The 19,058-nt window shown below is 33.3% G+C and overlaps 5 protein-coding genes across 6 annotated transcripts in view; 3 read left to right on the top strand and 2 right to left on the bottom strand.

Moving 5' to 3' along the window:
* The window catches only part of LOC144848366 (dihydropyrimidinase-like), a 44,707-nt gene extending 29,111 nt beyond the window's left edge, over nucleotides 1-15,596 (bottom strand). The window contains exon 1 of one of the 2 annotated variants that reach the window (XM_078705091.1): nucleotides 15,577-15,596. Coding sequence is in view for 1 of the 2 variants with exons in the window: in XM_078705090.1 (XP_078561216.1) it covers nucleotides 990-992 (3 nt within the window). In the remaining variant the exon portion in view is untranslated. Of the gene's footprint in view, nucleotides 1-989; nucleotides 1,113-15,576 lie in introns of those variants that run through there. The other variant, XM_078705090.1, reaches the window with a different exon arrangement.
* LOC144849147 (small ribosomal subunit protein bS21m-like) lies at nucleotides 1,190-2,301 on the top strand. The gene is made up of 2 exons (XM_078706164.1): nucleotides 1,190-1,324; nucleotides 1,827-2,301. Exons 1-2 carry the CDS (start codon nucleotides 1,242-1,244, stop codon nucleotides 2,002-2,004), a joined length of 261 nt encoding a protein of 86 aa, XP_078562290.1. The 5' UTR covers nucleotides 1,190-1,241; the 3' UTR covers nucleotides 2,005-2,301.
* Nucleotides 2,302-4,638, bottom strand: LOC144849145 (molybdate-anion transporter-like). Its single transcript, XM_078706161.1, has 2 exons — nucleotides 4,565-4,638; nucleotides 2,302-4,023 (listed from the first exon to the last, which is right to left on the bottom strand). Exon 2 carries the CDS (start codon nucleotides 3,937-3,939, stop codon nucleotides 2,602-2,604), a length of 1,338 nt encoding a protein of 445 aa, XP_078562287.1. The 5' UTR covers nucleotides 3,940-4,023; nucleotides 4,565-4,638; the 3' UTR covers nucleotides 2,302-2,601.
* LOC144849146 (large ribosomal subunit protein eL15-like) lies at nucleotides 5,546-6,769 on the top strand. The gene is made up of 4 exons (XM_078706163.1): nucleotides 5,546-5,729; nucleotides 5,815-5,951; nucleotides 6,239-6,431; nucleotides 6,555-6,769. Exons 1-4 carry the CDS (start codon nucleotides 5,558-5,560, stop codon nucleotides 6,665-6,667), a joined length of 615 nt encoding a protein of 204 aa, XP_078562289.1. The 5' UTR covers nucleotides 5,546-5,557; the 3' UTR covers nucleotides 6,668-6,769.
* LOC144848368 (uncharacterized) lies at nucleotides 7,412-19,058 on the top strand. Its single transcript, XM_078705094.1, has 17 exons — nucleotides 7,412-7,883; nucleotides 8,638-8,865; nucleotides 9,241-9,447; nucleotides 9,621-9,742; nucleotides 9,893-9,943; nucleotides 10,352-10,408; nucleotides 10,912-10,950; nucleotides 11,416-11,475; nucleotides 11,673-11,744; nucleotides 11,841-11,918; nucleotides 12,128-12,428; nucleotides 12,638-12,789; nucleotides 12,980-13,102; nucleotides 13,229-13,337; nucleotides 13,505-13,604; nucleotides 13,932-14,039; nucleotides 14,128-19,058. The coding sequence occupies exons 1-17, from the start codon at nucleotides 7,817-7,819 to the stop codon at nucleotides 14,216-14,218; spliced, it is 1,965 nt and encodes a 654-aa protein (XP_078561220.1). The 5' UTR covers nucleotides 7,412-7,816; the 3' UTR covers nucleotides 14,219-19,058.

The following is a 19,058-nucleotide window of genomic DNA, read 5'->3' as shown; positions in this document are numbered from 1 at the left end:
TAATAAAACAGTGGTATAGACTACTTTAAGAGATTTCCAGGGAGTACTAATAATAATGTTTAATGTAATTATATAATTTTACAACTGTACCTTGACAGTGACTGGTAGGCCTATTATAGACTACTTGGCCTATTATAGATAGTTTAAAGAGTATACTATAATTTTATAACTATACCTAGATTACACTTGTCATACTTTTAATTTTATAGATATTCCAGGGAGTATATACTATAATGTTACGACTCCCTGGATATTCTTATAAATTAAAAATATTTTATTTTCAATTCATTGCAGCATTTAGTATTATTTTTCATTTTATAGATTAGTCTTTGATATATTGTTTTGACTTTCTTAACAAGTTTATCAATATTATATCATATTATTCAATTGAATAATTAATTTACGCGTTCTTAGTGTAGAAAACCGTGAAGCACTAGTGATTGATAATGATCACTCAAGCATAACACCAAATTTGATCTAGTAAATCAATCGATTTAAATCACATTTGATGCAATTATGTTTAAAGAATGGGATTGGCATGGGATTGGGATACAACAAGGATGGCTTGGCAAGTAATGTTGTGAGTTTAAGACACACACACAAAGGATAGGAATCTTAGCCTAAGTGTACAGTGTTAATAGTTTTGTATGGCAACCAGCTTATTACATATAGTATACATGTCTTATTATAAGCTCTCCCTCCACGCAGTCTCAGAACTCAGAACTTTTTCACAAATCTCTCTTTATTTCAATACACTGTGCTTTTAAAACTTCAAAATGATATTGTTTATTTTGCCTATACTGAGACTATGGCTGGATAGTGAATGAATCATAGCTATAGCCATGCTTTTGCCTGGCCTGCTTGCACCATCTTGGAGGAAATTAAGTTTACAGCTCCATGGATGCTTAAAAAGATTAATATATAATACTGCTAAAAATAGTGAAATGAAGTTAACGATAGCAATAACATAATCAATATATATTACTGACCATTGCTGTTGGATCTTGAAAGAAAAGCTTGTGGTTGAAATTGAAGTTTCGCGCGAATGTCAGGGCAGCTGCTCAGACCATGCTCAGAGTGACGAGCATTGCAAAGATAAGACTGTCCATGCATTGAGTATTGAAAAAATGTGTTTACCGCCCTCAAGCGGTAGGGAAGGGGATAGTCTTTTTACATCTTTGACTCTCTATTATTCTTTGGTACGGTGTGGTAAAAAGAGTAAATAGAGAAGAGAATTAGGCATGGCTAGACATTTGAAGTTTGTAGCAAGGACAGTATTTGTACAAAACGGAGAGGTTGATGCTGCATACCGAACTCTAAATAGGTAGGTCTAATCACACTAGCCTAATATGATTTAGTAAGTAGAAAAGAGAGAACTGATGCTTTCGGTCACACTTCGTTTTGGTCGTGATAGCCAACAACCGAGCTAGGCCTAGCTAAGCCTACTGTCTGTATGTAGTTCGGTCGTCGCCGCCAAGAGGGCTGGTGCTGGCTGTCTTCAAATACAGAGTAGGCTAGGCCTAGCTATATTTGTATGGCTCGTGGTTGTCTAATACAAAATAATTCCCAATGTATTGAAATAAACCTTATCCGAGTTTTTGTGGGTTTACCAACAAACATAAAAAACAGTGTAGTAACATTGCTATATTTTTTTTTGTTCTCAGTTTTTTAAGTGTGTTCGCTGACATTTTTTATCAGCACAACAGTATCTTATATCATTACCACTTGACCACATAAAATAATGTATAATGATCAATTCAGTTTCATAGTTTATTTTGTGAAATTATTAGGTGTATATGAAACTAATATTTTATTTAATCTTTCAGTATCCTCTTCAGAGATGGTATAATTGACACGGTGAAACGAGGTCGGTATTATGAAAAACCCTGCCAGAAACGACGTCGACTTCAGTATGAAAATGTTAGAAGAATTTACAATCAAGAAATGACTCGAAAAGTAAACTTTATTATGAAGAAAAATAGAACTGATCCTTGGCCCATATAAAGAATTCATAAAAAATGTATTACAACAGGAACATTTGGTATGATCTACCAGAAGTGGAGTGTTGGACCAGAAAACAATTTGATTGAAGTTAAACCAAGAATATTCAAAAGAACTGCTGTAATGAACTATTGAAAAAACACAAGATTACAACATAAATCAATTAAATAAACCAAATGATTTACTGTACTCTGTAGTGTTTATTGTGATAAATATCGCAATCAATTAAATAAAGTAACTGTACCATAAAATATTTCAAACAAATATGAAAATAAATTTGTTACAGTTGTAATTTGAAAATGTCTTTCTTGTCAGTTACTGTACACAGCTGTTACATAAGCAACAATTAATATTACTGTATTTAATATATGAACCAATTCGTTTAATGAAAAAACATAAATTAGTAACGGTGTACAAAATGACCAATACTTCTCAAATCCACAATGTGATTAAATCAAAGTGTACCTGTCAAATTTCTCCTCTTGCACGTGACTATACTTTTGAGAAATACAAATAATAAATATATATTGTTAAGTGCAATATACAGTATAAATGAAAGTAGTTACAGTATACCTTTTAAAAATAAAAGTATAACAGGATTTACACTCTATTTTCTAATTGCTTTTTTCCCTCATCATTATCGTCTTTATACAAACTTGAAAATTTAAAACCACAAGCAAGCGCAAATATGAGAAGAATTGAGCACATAATGAAAATATGCCGAGTGCCCTTTCTCCATCCTTCATCATGTAATATCATTAACCCTATACAAGCAAGCATATTGAGTGGTACACGAAACCAGTTCATTATAGATACTTTATGAGCTTCTGGAAGGATTTCATTTCTTAAGTAACCCATTGATGGAAAATACAATCCACAAGCAATTTCAAGCATTAAGAATGCCAGGAATGAGACTTTTGGCTGTTCAGAATTAGATTTTGTTGAGCCAATGCAAATGACAGTTGAAATAAGGGCTATTATAATAGCACCATTTAAAATATGTAAAGGTTTTACAGAATTAAAAGTCATAATATTATACATAAAAGACCCAATCATAATACAAATCATAAAATTTGAGAAGACAACCCCAAGAGGTGGATGGTAATCTAAATCAAGAACAGGTGTCCAGATGAAAACAAAGATGTACATAACACTTTCAAAGAGTGACTGCATCGCACCAATTAGGAGCATTCTGCGACTGTTTACAATGTGCCGCAATCCCTCAATGCAAGACTTTTTCAACTGCATTTTTTTGTTTCCATAATTTTCTTGCCATTTTTGAGAAACGATTAGACCAGAAGCAGCCAGTAATGGTATTGCAAGTATAAATGGAGACACTGGACCTAGTTTAAGAAAACCAGCTAATAAGTTAGAAACCAGTCCAGCAATTACAGCAAGTATGCCATTCCAAAATGTGGCTTTTGAAAAAGTTACTGGCAGCCATTCTGTAGGAAAGTCATGCGACTCAATATGTTGATGTACATACCAAGACTCAAAAGCTGTAAATAATAAAGAAGTTGACATTCCTCCAAGAATACGTCCAACAATTAAAACTCCATAGCTTCTTGACAACTTGGTCAAACATGAAATTGAATATACAACTGTGAAGGTAATACAGAGTTTTTTTCTCCCAAATCTATCAGCTAGTACAGTAGTAGATGTACCAAAGATTACACTGGCAGCAAATCCACAAACATAAAGAATTGCAATCTGTGACTCTAAGAATCCATAATGGCTATATAGTTTGTATAAGTATGGACCTTGCAACCAATCAGCAGCCAAAGCTAAAAAGTATGGCAGAAAGTAGGCATGCTGAAATTGAACAAAGTTTGGATTATTTCCTACTTGTTCTTCTTTTTTACTTTTCTTTATAAATATATTAAGACTGAAAGCTGCAGCACTCAAGCCCAAGAAGGTTAGGTACACTAATGCAATCATTGTAGTGAATCTTCTTCTGGTTTTTATTCATTTAAATACAGTACCAATATTTATCAAAGTGAGCACTTTAAAGTTCATTATTTCCTGAAAGATAAAAGCAAAACTAATTATCAGTGATTATTATAATTATATACATGGTAAATATACAGTTTATACTTTGTCTTTTTGTAACCTAAGACTTAGTTTATATATAACAGACTGGTAGTTATTATAAATTAGTTTATTTACTTTAGTTGTAGGTTGAGCAATAATTATATATTTAACTTTAAGCCAAGGCCTACATATATACAGTAAGGTTAATTAGTATTACTTACTGTGCAATTACCAAAGTTAAGTAACTAGAATAAGATTAAGAATAATATAATAGGTTTAGACTTAGTTTATGGGTATTTTTTTACAATTTATATAGGCCTAACTAGGCCTAGCTAGGCCTCACTCCATGCCTAGATAGAGAGAGCTAGGCCTAGGCCTAATAATATTATTAATATTAATAATTATTAATTAGGCATACCATATACAATAGGCATATATATTAATATACCATCATCATTGACAAAATGGATGGATCATGGATGATAACCAAGGGAAGGGGAATTTATACAGTAGACTACCTTTTTAAACTTACCAAGTTTTAGTTTTTAGGCAATTATTAGGCCTAAAAATCCAACAGGACAACAGGAACAGGCGCCACCAAGAGTATGACGTTTGTGTGTACACGTCACGTCGATGGCTCATGGGTTTTTGTTTAATGGATGGATTGATATAAATCGTCTGAATTTAATTTACCGCTATTTAAAAATTACTTATTAATAATATTGTAAGACAAATGAAGAATATTATTATTAAATGTTGATAATTATATTTTAAATAGGAACGGTTTTTTGGTGTAAACATTTATCTTTTTCTAGTTTTGACCAAAAATCGTATAGCGCCACCTATAGTACTTTGGTTTTGACCTATGACCAGCCTTTAAGATTTTTCCCTTTTAGCCGTGAGAAGGTAAAAAAGGCTTTCATTCAATCTGAATTAAATCACACTTATTAAAACAACATCTTCCTGTTTTATTCATTTTTATTAAAAATGAAAATGTTGGATATTGTATTTTGTTAATAATAAATACAGTATTTACCTTTAATTGTTATTTTTAAATAATTCACAGGCGAAGGCCTGGGCATAAAAACAGACATACCACCTAACGTCCTTCCTAGGATAGTAGTGGTACTTGCCTGTCTAGGCTAGAGTAGGCCTAGCTGCATAGTTTAGGTTAGTTGACATACTATATGTTATAGAGATTATGATATTGTCATTATTGGGTGCTACTGTACTTGTATACTGTAACTTACCTCAAGCTCTCGAGCTTAAAACCCACAGCAGGCAGGCAGGCTAGTTTCTAGTGTTACAGTGTAGGCCTATGTTAAAATATCCACGCGATGGTGAGTGACCGTGAAGTATAGCCCATCCCCAGCGATTTCAAGTTTGGTGCAAAAGACAATATTAAATGTGTAAATAATCCCGGGCTCAATCGTCCTGCCAATCGTCCTGCTAATGGATTGTATCCTGTATTTCTTTTCTTTAATTAAATGTGGATATTACTTTTTTTTCACAGGGATTTTAAAAAATGGGGGCGTACAAGTATATGCAAGAATTGTGGCGCAAGAAACAGTGCGATGCTCTGCGGTTTCTGCTCAGGATTCGTTGTTGGCAACTTCGTCAACTCTCGGCCATTCACAGAGCTCCACGCCCCTTAAGACCTGACAAAGCTCGTCGTCTTGGATATCGTGCTAAACAAGGTATTTCAAGTGTCAATTGTTTGTATAGCTATCTCTGTATTTTTTTTATCAACTAATGCAACTATAATGTTCCATTACAACACAGGATTTGTTATCTATCGTGTACGTGTACGCCGTGGGGGTCGAAAGAGGCCAGTTCCAAAAGGAGCAACGTACGGAAAACCAACCAATATGGGAGTAAATGAACTTAAGTATCAGAGAAGTCTGCAGGCCACAGCTGAGGTAGGAGTTATTCATTTAATGATAACTTATACCAAAACCTGTCAAATACTTATCACCATACTTAAGTTTCAGTAGCTTGAGAACATTTTGACATGCGTATATGTAAAAAAAATCTCAATAAAGCACCAGATTTGGATTATCATCGCATTAGTAATTAATAATTTTAAATTTGTTATGTATGCATGTAAGAATGACTATTGAGGGTACAATGTTGAAAGAACAATATCAAAAATATCGATTTGATAATATACTTTATGTTAGTTAATAATATACTATATGTTTTTCAGGATCGTGTTGGAAGACGATGTGGTGCTTTACGTGTCCTTAACAGTTACTGGGTTGCAAATGATTCAACTTACAAATACTATGAAGTTATTCTTGTTGACCCACAACATAAAGCTATACGACGTGATGCAGACACTCAATGGATATGTAACCCAGTCCACAAACACAGAGAATTACGTGGACTTACATCAGCAAGTAAGCATTCAACATTATCCTAAAAACATTCTATTAATACTGCACAAAAATTAGTAATTTGTAAAGTAAAATCTATAATAAATTTAAACATAATAGTTAACTTTAAAATATTCTACTTTACAGGTAAAAAGAGCCGTGGTCTTGGGAAAGGACACAAATACAAACAAACAGAGGGAGGATCACGTCGGGCTTCCTGGAAGCGTCGAAACACACTGCAAATGCGTCGTTATCGCTAATCTATTTTTTGTCTCTTGTTTACTTGTGTATTTGGCTCAGAAAGAGTCTAAATGGTCTCTTTCCTGAATTGAAACCAGGTCTAATAAAAATCATCAATTGAATTTGATTTTGTGATCTTTTGTTTAGTGTAATTTGTAGTAGGATACTATAAAGTGAGAAATTACTATTTTTGAATTAGAATATTATTGTGAATGATTTAGTTTATTTGGAATACAATACTGGACTTACAAAATGTACTTCAAGAGGTTGAAATATATAGCTCGTGTTCTTTACTGATCCTTTCTTTGGAGTATTACAAGGGCGTGCGTCTTATACACATTTCTATCAGTTTACGATATGGTGACTGTGTGGTCACAATCGCCTGTTACCAACAAGACTATACACATGGCTACAGTCGCGTGCGCAAATTTCAGTTAGTGTTTACCGACCGACATAGTGAGCTGTAGAGTCGCGTACACGCGATTAAAAACCCGGCGTATCTAGGCTGTATTACATGCAATAACGTTGATAATACGACGTATCTAGGCCGTATTACAATCAATAACGTTAGGATTGCATTGTTCCGCTCTGAGCGTGCGTCTTGCGTTGGAACTCGCTGACGAATTGTGAGCCGCCAATTGAATTTCTACTAATAGATTGGAGGTTTAATTAAATGTACATGTAATACAGCCTTTTGATCATCTGATATAGTCTACAGTCCTACATTGGACCTGCTGTACCCTCCCTTGAAGTATATACATGAGTCACCAATTCAATGAACTCGAGTACCAATTCGTTAAAAGCGGAAATACCAATGATATTAAATAGGAACGTAATTTTTAAGTTTGTAATATTATAGATAACAATAGAACCAGTTAAGCGTTCTACCCTGTCGTCGTCGTCCTGTAAAATGCCATTATATTATTTCCGCATAACTCTTGTTCAACTTGATGCACTATGAATGTGAACGCCATTGAATACAGTGTTTGCAACAAGATTGGTGTTATAAATGTTGGATGCTGAGCTTCATCTAAGTAACATGAGAACGATTACATAACATCGGTGGTAAGCAACCTGGTAAATTCTTGTTACAATAGTGACTTTAGCAAGTGAGTGATTGATACGAAAGATTACCCGACTACGAGCGGACTAACGCTACACAGATTAAAATGAATTGGTTTATTATAGTTCATTTGTGTTTAATCAATTTCTTACACACATCATCAGCTTCTATAGGTAAGTAAGTCACTGTATATATATTTAAAATGTAGCTAGTTCAATTGATAATAATTACAGTATATAACTTTGCCGTTTATAAAATTGAGTACATCTTGATCAAGAGTATTCATTTACTATAGTAGACTTGGATACAATGCATTGATCAATCCTTTGATAACTGGGAGGAACTTATTATCTGTAACAACAGTATTGTTTCTTAGTTATTTGTTATGACAGTTGTAACTACTCGTACCATCAGGTAACTAAACCTACGGTACGGCCTACCTGTGGTTTACTAGCGGATATCGATGCATCTGATAAGCTACTTCCTTGAGAATAGTGAATAATAGATAGATGTGTCATTGTTATGGTCACAATCAATATTTTCCCCCAAACTTCACAACCGCTTCTATTCATTCTTTCGTATTGCGGATTTTAAGGAAACGATTACCAGTAATAATATACATTACTACATAGTTACACATAATTTCTAATACTGAAAGGGAGGGACATAGCTATGAATGTCGTTCAGATTACACATACATTACATACTATACAACTATTTCATAAATTAATCTTTCATTGAATGAATAATTGTTTGATTTACTCAGAAAGTATGTTATTAGAAATATAATTTTATGAAAAAATCATAAATAGCATATGTTATGTTACATCTCCAAAATGTGTATTCTTGAATGATATTTACAGAATTCCAGTTAAACACGTAGTCCTTTTCACTATAATTTCGTAATTTATTGTTTATAACTTTCAGATATTAGTTCCTTTAGAGTATCAGAAGATGTGGCTCACTCTTTAGAATCAAACATGGTGAACTTTACACTAGGCCTAAGGATTCTAGAGGATGAATCGTTTGGTGACTTTAATATCTCCTTTTACTCAAGCCAAAGCAATTTGCACGTTTATATTGAAGAAGCGAAGAAGTCGGAGTTTCCATATTGTCATTTAGGAAGCGTTAAAGAAAATGTGTTCATAAACGAAAGTAAGTACGTAGGCCTATTGTGTTGTGTAGGCATACTCACTGTCATCTAAAATACAATTACATGTTATATGCATGCATGTTATACGGTATCCAAATTTGAAAAAAAAATGACGATGATTTAGGAAGGACGTACGCGTCACGCCGAAAACTGTCGGTTTTCTTTAAATTCATCAATATCTGTAGGGCCCCAAGAGAAGCTATTTACTATAATCTTTTATGACTGTATTTTATCAATATTTTAACTCAAGCTTTCTGCATTTTATTGTTTTAGTGTAGTTTTATACCATTTTATGTGTATTTTTCTTGTCATATGTTGACAATGATTTTGACCAAATGAAATGAATGAACGAACTGGTTAATATTGTTTTATATTAGGTTCGTCAATGATTGAGCTTTCACTCCAGTTAAATTTTCCGAACACAACATGTTGTGAGACTGCAGCTAGCCTATGTGTCTATATTCAGTCAGTTGAGAACGCAAACGAAACTGATGACTATTGTCTTCCTTACAACTATGGCGTTACTAAGAACGAAGCAGCTGGTTATAAACATTGCACAGGAGGCAACATCTCTAGTACAACAAGTAAGCCTTAAAACATTTGTCATATTTCAGACATAGGACTACCTATTATTTGTACTTTTATTCCCTTAAAAAGTGTCTCATATACTTGTTCTCATCATCATTCATCTTTGTTCTTTTTAATCACATAATATTATTGCAATTCTCGTAATTATTTTAAATATGTGTTACTATAGCTACCATGGCCACCGATACTCCACCAACTGACGCGATATACATCATAATCATATGTGTTGGTGGTGTAGTTCTGCTGATAATGTTTTTAGTAATTGTGTGTGTATGCTGTAGACGATTCAAGGTATTTTTATCTTGCTCATCATAGATAATTAACTGGAAAATTAGTACTTTTTTAAACCAACAAAATACATAAACAATTGGTATAAATACTAATATAGTCTATTAGTAGCAAGAATCAACCAATGCTGTTTTTTTATTTTATTTTTCAAAGGATACAAACGAGCCCACTGAGGTTGCTGGCGAGATGTCTCTAGATACGTTGGTAAGTGTAAAATATTATTTATTTGTTAAATTATGAAGAAATATTGAAATATTTATTCTCACATGGATAATTTGAAGTAAAATTGTATTGATTGATTAATTGATAACTTTATTTCAGAAAAAAATTCCATATAAACAACAAGCAATTCTTTATTCAACTTTAGGCCCTTATAGGCCTACTTCTAAATTAGATCCTAGCCAAATTTGTTTTAATAATATTAACTAAAATTTTATTTACTTACGAAAGTTAAAACCTTCATTTTAAACCTACATTACTTTAAACACTATTTATTTTAATGGCTGTTATACATTTTTTAAACATGTTTGATAATAACTTCAACACAAACAATAATACTTATACTAAGTATTGGTATCATTATTTTATGTTGTGTTCTTGTTTGCTTTCTAGCGGCGAGTTTCAATTGATTTGAATAGGAAATGCCACTCTCCAAGTTTCGCGGAGCTGGTGAGTATATTTAATATTTCCCTTATTGTATCACTTAGATAGGATTTATTTTAATTTAAAGGTAAGTGTTTCCATTAACCTAAGTGTGAATGGTGACTGGTTATTTAATTCTTACTTCCTCCACTCATTCAATGTAATTTTTTCCACTCATTCAATGTCATTTTTCGCATAACTGACAAAGGCTTAATTCACTCATCGGGTCATTCAACTTAGTATCTTTACCGTTTACACCATTTATTAAAAGTTATCAGGAGGGCGTATCACTTTAGAGATAATAACATATTAAATGTTAACACCAATTAAATTGGCATATTGAGTCAGTGGGCATATTGAGTCAGTTGGCATATTGAGTCAGTGGGCATATTGAGTCAGTGGGCATATTGAGTCAGTGGGCATATTGAGTCAGTGGGCATATTGAGTCAGTGGGCATATTTAATTTCTGATTAAATACAGTTACTATGTAGGCTTATTATGTTCTTTCAAAGTGTGTATTTTTTTTCTAGGACACCGGACCGCCGATAAAAACAAATCTTCCAACGATGGTAAGTATACTCATTAAACTACTATAGTAAAACTAAGCTGCAGAATATTCATTTGAATTCACTTTAACCCACATTTATCCACGTTCAGCAAAGCATTAAAGGGAAAACCAAACGCTGACGTCACCATCATCCTGTTTTGCTACAGTATGTTGCCTTGTCATTGTTTATGTTCAAATATATATTTTTGGAAAAAATAAAAATGTCGTCAACCGCCAACACCAACATAAATCAACGAATATTCAGATTGTTGGCCTTTAACCCATAATTGTATTGCCTTTCTAATGTCATATTCCAAAAACCATGTTGATCAGGCCGTGGCTGCGCGGTTTGCAATGTTTGTCAGTTTATTTGTAGCATTAGTATGTTATGATATGCAATTATGTTTGTGAGCTATTAATAGCATTATAGTATGTTATGATATGCTTTTTTCAATTAATAAATAATTATATTTTTAAACTGAAATAGGACTCGTTTTTCTTTGGACCTTGTAGTTCACATTTGCAACAGGAAGAACTACTTCCTCAGGTATGTTATACAGACCGTGTTTGGTAGTTTTGTAGAGAACAAGCAAGTAATCATTTTACGAGATTGTTATTAACATGAATAGGCCTAAATACTTGCAAATTAAATATAAATGCAAGTGTGTCCTGTAACGATTTAGTGCTAAATTACACACATTGATTTGTTTTAAATTTCTATTAACATTTTATATTGTATGGCAGGATTTTTTAAGTGCCTTTATGAAAAAATACGTGGAGTTTGTTACCGAGTGGAATAAATCAGCAAATAAAGACGTAAGTAACTGCATAATGCTTTCATTTATTTATTTACATTTTTAGGCCTACTTTCATTTAGTTACAAATTAGTATGCTCTAATTTTTTTCACACAGAAGACTTCTCCAGTCGTTTCAAATTCTAAAACAAGGTTAACTGTACCGTCTGGGGAAACACGCAGAATCAGCATAAAAGTAAGTACTGTATATAACATAGGTCTTACTCCTGAAAACAACAATACAGAGTGGATCATGAATTATACCATTGTTTAGTCCGGTGGGTAAGTCTAGGCCTACTCTTTACTTTTTACTGATATTGATAATGCACGAAAGTTGATCTAATATCTGTAGTTGATTATAAAATTACCAAATTACTAGTATTGAAGTTAATTCTATGTTCACAGCGTAGGCCTAAGTTAAAGGGAGAAAGGGATTCAGCAGTTTATGTAAACCAATGGGATTCATCTATGGAAATACCAAGAGATAGGATAGCACTTTTTGAGAAAATCGGTGAAGGTCAATTTGGAGAAGTTCACAGAGCAGTACTACAAGACGAGGACGGTTCAAAAACTGTTGCAGTTAAGAAATTAAAAAAGGGCACAAATAAGGATGACAAGAATAACTTCTTAAGAGAACTTGCCACGCATGCCCTTCTTGAATACCATCCACACGTGATACAACTGATCGGATGTTGCATTGAAAAAGGCAAGACAGTTTGAATTAATATTACGCTAGAGCTCAACATTGATCATTGTCTATTCAATCCATTACGTACGTTAAAGCCTCCGTAAGAAAACATATTTTCTCCCTGAAAAATGCTTACGCACACATGCGCGCGTACAGAGGGAGCGCCACATATTTATTATCATTATGATGTATTATTTAATCAGCCTAAATGGCAATTTATGTTTCAGAACCAATGTTAGTAATATTTGAATATATGGCAAATGGAAATTTGCTGGATTACCTTAAGAATACCCCAGAGAGTGTTTCATCTGCCCTTAACTATGTCGTCACATTTGGTCACCACGTTGCCGAAGGAATGAAGTTTCTGGCAGCAACTGAGGTAGGTTGCATGTATTTTGAGCATATACGCAACTGTCTGCTGACTTATTGTATTATCAAATACATCCGTCAACCAACTCCCAATATTCACACATTTTAATTAATAGTGCGTATATTTGCCTGACATAATCAATACATTTATATATTCAAAATATGTAATAAGTTTCATAAAACATGTTTTTTCTCCTCAGGTAATTCATAGAGATTTAGCAGCAAGAAACATCCTAATCAACCAATCAGGTATTTGTAAAGTAGCTGACTTTGGTTTTGCAAAAGATGTATTTGGCGTCACAAAGTACACCAAAAAAATACAAGTAGGAATTTCCTTTTTTTTAACTATTGACAAAATAATGCATAATATAGGAGGCCTATACATTTTGTAGGATATGGTGTCCAATGAGTAGGCTATTAATTGTGTCCTATTTGTTGTACCTTGGCAGACCGCACCAATTCGCTGGATGGCACCGGAATCTTTGTTGGATGGTGTATTTAGTACCCAAAGTGACGTGTGGAGTTTTGGTGTTTTGCTATGGGAAATTGTAACACTTGGTAAGGTTTTTATTTTTACACTACCATTCAAATTACGTTGTCGAATAATACCATTTTGTTTACCCGCCTTCTATATTTGAGTAACGATTACAAATGGCAAATTCAAATTATCATTTACTCATTATATTTGAGATACCATTACATTTTAGGATATTGTTTTACCACAGGACGTGAAGTACCATATTTTGATATACGAAGCATAGACATTAAAAGAAAACTGAAAGAAGGACTGCGACTGCGCAAGCCCGGACACTGTCCAACAGATCTGTAAGTTAATCACTTTGTTCTTGAATCTCATGAATAATTATTAACATGTGATTTGTCTTTATGACTTTTCTATTTGTAATATTGTTTTCAATAGTACATACTTCCATAATCTTTCAAAAATGTGTAAATCTGTGGATTGTGTCAACCATGGTATCTGTGATAGCGTTAAGTCTTCCCTTTTCACAATCATTTTGACACTAATTTTTTAAAAACCGTTTTGATTTGTATTAATGATTCGAGTGAATCTTTATTCAGCAGATGTGTTTTATTTTACTGTACAGTTTTGTTTTATGTGGAGGTGAATAAATTTGAATTATTTTAATCCAGGTACGCTTTAATGACAATTTGTTGGAACAATGACCCAGAAGAGAGGCCAACATTTGAGACGTTATGTAAAGAGTTTATAGAACTTGAAAGTCTTGGACATTATACTTTGTGAGTTACTATTTTTCTTTTTGTAGAAAGTAATAAATAATAATGAAATTTCACATTGTATTCATAATAATTACATTTTCTGCTGCAGGATGAGAATATCCCACCTTCGAAAACCTAGTAAACTACGGGGACTGGTTAATAGATTAACTCGACAGTTATCAAATGGAGAGGCCATCTAAAATGTGTAAAACCATCAAATCGCATTTATTACCAAACTAACAGGTATTTAATAGAATAACTCGACAGTTATCAAATGGAGAGGCCATCTAAAATGTGTAAAACCACCAAATCGCATTGATTGCCAAACTAACAGGTATTAATAGAATAACTCGACAGTTATCAAATGAAGAGGCCATCTGAAATGTGTAAAACCACCAAATCGCATTGATTACCAAACTAACAGGTATTAATAGAATAACTCGACAGTTATCAAATGGAGAGGCCATCTGAAATGTGTAAAACCACCAAAAGAGAGATTCGAAGGAGATACTATTTCGCAGTTTATAAATCCGAAATCTAAATGAAAGAGAACTGAAAAAGAATAGTTCACTGCTGAGTGTACATTAAAAGTGTGTTTATATGATGTATTCAAGATTGTTCAATTGTTAGGATTGTCGGGGCTAATAACAAACATTAACGAATGACTTTATATTGTAAATATCAAACTGTATCAAGACTATTTAATAATTAAGAATTATTACATTCCATAACGTTTTTTATGTAAAATGAATTGTTATACCGAATAATCCATCGAGTTGGTTGTGTACTTAGGCATATTATTGACACCAATGCAATTAGATTGCTCATTGTGTTAGCTGGTTGGTCAGCAGGTAGCGTTGTTATCTATATTTTTTGTTTTGTACAACATTATGATAATCTAGGCCTAACTAACAGTAAAGGCCATGTCTTCTTTTGCTAGATTAACTCATGGTTCTCCAGTAGCCGTCCATTTGCCATGTGTAACATTATTAACATAATCATGGTAGTTCGCAGTATAGGCGTAGGCCTACGGAGGTCTACTGTATTATCGTTATACAATCACACTTTCCTTCTCTTTCTAAATGGTATACTAACTAGGCCTACTACCAAGAGTATGCTATACCCTGACTTTGTTGAACTAATCTATCTAGGCTAGCTAATACAGGGCGTAAGCTCTAGTAGCCTACATCTAAGCCTAGGCAAGCTTTCATTAATTTGTCTTTTTTAAATTAAATTATTTAAGTAATATACATAGTAATAATATAATCTAGAAAATATACTGTACATGAGGTCAATTAGCATAGAATCAATTAGAATTTATTTATTTTTAAGGGCCAAGTCCTATCGCATAGGCAACTGTCTATAGTCTAGCAAAAAATGAGGTCAGGTAGCCTAGCCTTAGGTAGGCCGAGTAGGCCTACTATACTATAGTTAGCTGTTGTTAGGCCTAGACTATAGGCCCGGATAGAATGACTCATACAACACTATAAATATTAATCTACTAAATATTTTCTTTAGTAACTGTACTATAATACATACTTAATAAAAGTGTACTTACATAGGCCTACTCTTCTTTAAATTCAGGATTCTAAGTTGCAAAACTTGAACTAAATCGGGCGCCATTTTTAAGACATACTTCAGCAGCGCGGGGGGAGGATAGTCCAGTAAAGATAAGTCAAAAATAGGGTGAACCTAGAACAAATTGCAACAGAATTTTTTTTTGTTTTGTCTGGTAAATATGGTTCAAATGAATATCATATCCAAAGTTTACCAAAATCGGACACCGGGAAGTGGGTTAATTAGCATAAATTCAAAATGGCCGCCATTTGCTATTTTGAAGCCTCATATCTCTCTAACGGTTGGATTTACACCACCTAAGTGCATTACGAGTAGATATAAATGTGATATTAAACATTCTAATTAGCATATTTAAATTCCCATATGACGTATCTATGACGTCATATGGTATGTTATAACTGTTTAAATGACATTATTCTATGCGAACAATTTAGGAACTGCAAGAAAACATGTTTCTTGACATTCTCCTTGTTGAAATGAACATTATTTCCAAAGTTTACCAAAATCGGACGTCAGGAAGTGGGTTAATTAGCATACATTCAAAATGGCCGCTATTTATCATACCATTTTGAAGCTCCATATCTCCTTAACGCTTGGTTTTAGACCACCTAAGTGCATTACGAGTAGATATAAATGTGATATTAAACTTTATAATTAGCATATTTAAATTGCCATATAACGTACCTATGATGTCATAAGACATATGACGTCATGTATTTTGTCACAATAATGCTCAATTGGCATTATTCTAGGGGGAAAATATAGAAACCGAAAGGAAAAAATGTTTTTAATCTCATGAAAATAGTAGAACATTTACCACATCCAGGTTAAGATCATGGGTATCAGAAGTTATTCGGCCACCCTTCACAACATGCAATAGAACATTCCAGTTAATTTTCTGCAACTGCAACTTTTTATAACTGCATATATATCTCATTTATCTCAATTATATTTAAAGAAACAGGATTCTTAATTCTGTAATGAGTCTGGGATTTAATAATTCGACCCCATCCTAAATATGGAGTTGGATCACAGTAAGTCTCCCATCCAAAGTACATACATAGAAAATGTAATGTTGGCGCCGTCAAAATACTTCCACCATACATGTAGGCAGAGCAAGTCTACTTCATTGGCTTTTCTGATGTCTTTTTTAATTTTGGATCGAACAGTTCTTGCTTCGAATAGAATGCATCCCCCTGTTTCTTTGCAAGTGCAGAGCATTACAAAGATGTTGCAAATTTGCTCCTTAAGATGTTTTCTTTAAGTACCAATTATTCCACTATTTTTTGCTTCTTCTGTCTTAAAACGCAATCGCTTTTTTTAATTATGGCAAAGTAAGATATTTAATAGATCCCCATCTGCATTCAAAGTTTCTATTCCATTTTTCTGACATTTTCTGTCAAGGAAGTTGAATACTGTCTTGTCGAAAAATTAAATACTGTAATTAGTAGTGGCAAGTTTGAAAATTACTTTATTACCTTAACAACCCCTTTTGGATTCCGTTGATGTGTATCTTTAACTGATGGTTCTTCATCCTAGTTAACACTAGGATGAAGTGTCGTTGTTATATGCTCATTGAATCTTGGAAACATCATTCAAAGGATAAACATTATATAAAACATCATAAAAAGTTGTTGTCTCATAAATGATCGACACCAAACAGATGCAATGAAATAGCAACTTTGAAAGAGCAGAATGGAGATGCTGACTATACCGAAAACTACAGTATGACATCTATCATTTCATGTATCATCTCAATTTCCAGTTGGGGAATTTTTTTTTTTTTTTTTTTTTTTTTTAAACCATATTTAATGAGGGTGATCCATCCAGCTATTGCTGATCATTAGGGACCCTCAGAGGTTCACAAGACAAACATATACACAAGATGCTCTACATAAACAAAGTCTTATTACAAGTCTTTGGGAGTGGAGTAATTTGGTCCTTAGAAAAAATCCTGACATGTGACGGGACTTGAACCCAGGACCCTTAGAGTGGTAGCCAAGCATCATAACCACCAAGCCACAACTCCACTCCAATTGAGATGAGTTTGTGGGAATGATGGGTTTGAATAGCCTGACCCACAGACAATCGCCTCATTACAATATATTTTTTATTCCTTTACCAATTTAAAGAGATAAAGTTCTAAAAGATGTAGTTTTAGGAAACACAAAACAAGATGTGCGCTTGAGTACAAATCAGTTTCGGAAATACAGTTGATGATCACCTTTTATACGGTTCTGTAGAATAACTATTTTCATAAGATTTTGTAAATGGAAACTTAATGATAAATTTCAACGGTTTTTACATATATATCTACTCGTAATGCACATAGGCTGTCTAAACCCAACCGCTAAGGAGATACAGGGCTTCAAAATGGTATAGTAAATAGCAGCCATTTTGAATTTATGCTAATTGACCCCCTTCTTAAAGTCTGATTTTGGTGAACTTAAGATATCATGTTCATTTCAACAGGAAATTGTTAGAAAATTGTTTTCCTGCAGTTTCTACATTTTTTAGCATGGGATAATGCCATTTAAGCAGTTATAACATAATATATGACGTCACAACTACCTCATGACATCATATTTACGTCATATGGTAATTTAAATGTGCTAATTGGAAAGTTTAATGTCACATTTATATCTACTCGCAATGCACTTTGGTGGTCTAAAACCACCATTAAGGAGATATAGGGAAGTTCAAAATGATATAGTAAATAGCGGCCATTTTGAATTTATGCTAATTAACACACTTCCTGACGTCCGATTTTGGTAAACTTTGGAAATTATGTTCATTTCAACAAGGAGAATGTTAGGAAACTTGTTTTTCTGCAGTTTCTAAATTGTTCGCATAGTATAATGTCATTTAAGCATTTATAACATAATTTATGACGTCACAACTACCATATGACGTCATAGGTACGTCATATGGAAATTTAAATATGCCAATTAGAATGTTTAATATCACATTTATATCTACTCGTAATGCACTTAGGTGGTCTAAATCCAACCGTTAAGGAGATATGGGGCTTTAAAATAGCAAATGGCGGCCATTTTGAATTTATGCTAATTAACCCACTTCCCGATGTCCGATTTTGGTAAACTTTGGATATGATGTTCATGTTCACCATATCAACCAAATAAAACAAAAAAAAATTCTGTTGCAATTTGTTCTAGGTTCAACCATATTTTTACTGGACTAGGAGGACGAGAGAGGCTGCCACCTCATTCATGGCGCGTACGTCACAGACAGCGGCCTATATTTAGTCATGCAATTAAGTTTCTTTACTGAGTGGTGCCTATAAGGATCTATATATTAATTTTATATTATACCGTCGTAATCATGCTTTGGTTGGAAATTTTATGTTTGTTTGTGTATGCCCTTTCTTTTATTTTACTTGAAATAAAAAGGATTCTTCACAATTCTAATTGAACTATTATATTAGTCACCTATTTATTTTGA

Source organism: Antedon bifida, chromosome 7 (genome assembly GCF_963402885.1).
Source record: "Antedon bifida chromosome 7, ecAntBifi1.1, whole genome shotgun sequence".
Taxonomy (NCBI): Eukaryota; Metazoa; Echinodermata; class Crinoidea; order Comatulida; family Antedonidae; genus Antedon; species Antedon bifida.
Note: the sequence above shows the minus strand (reverse complement) of the source record. Positions and strands in the feature narration are given on the sequence as shown.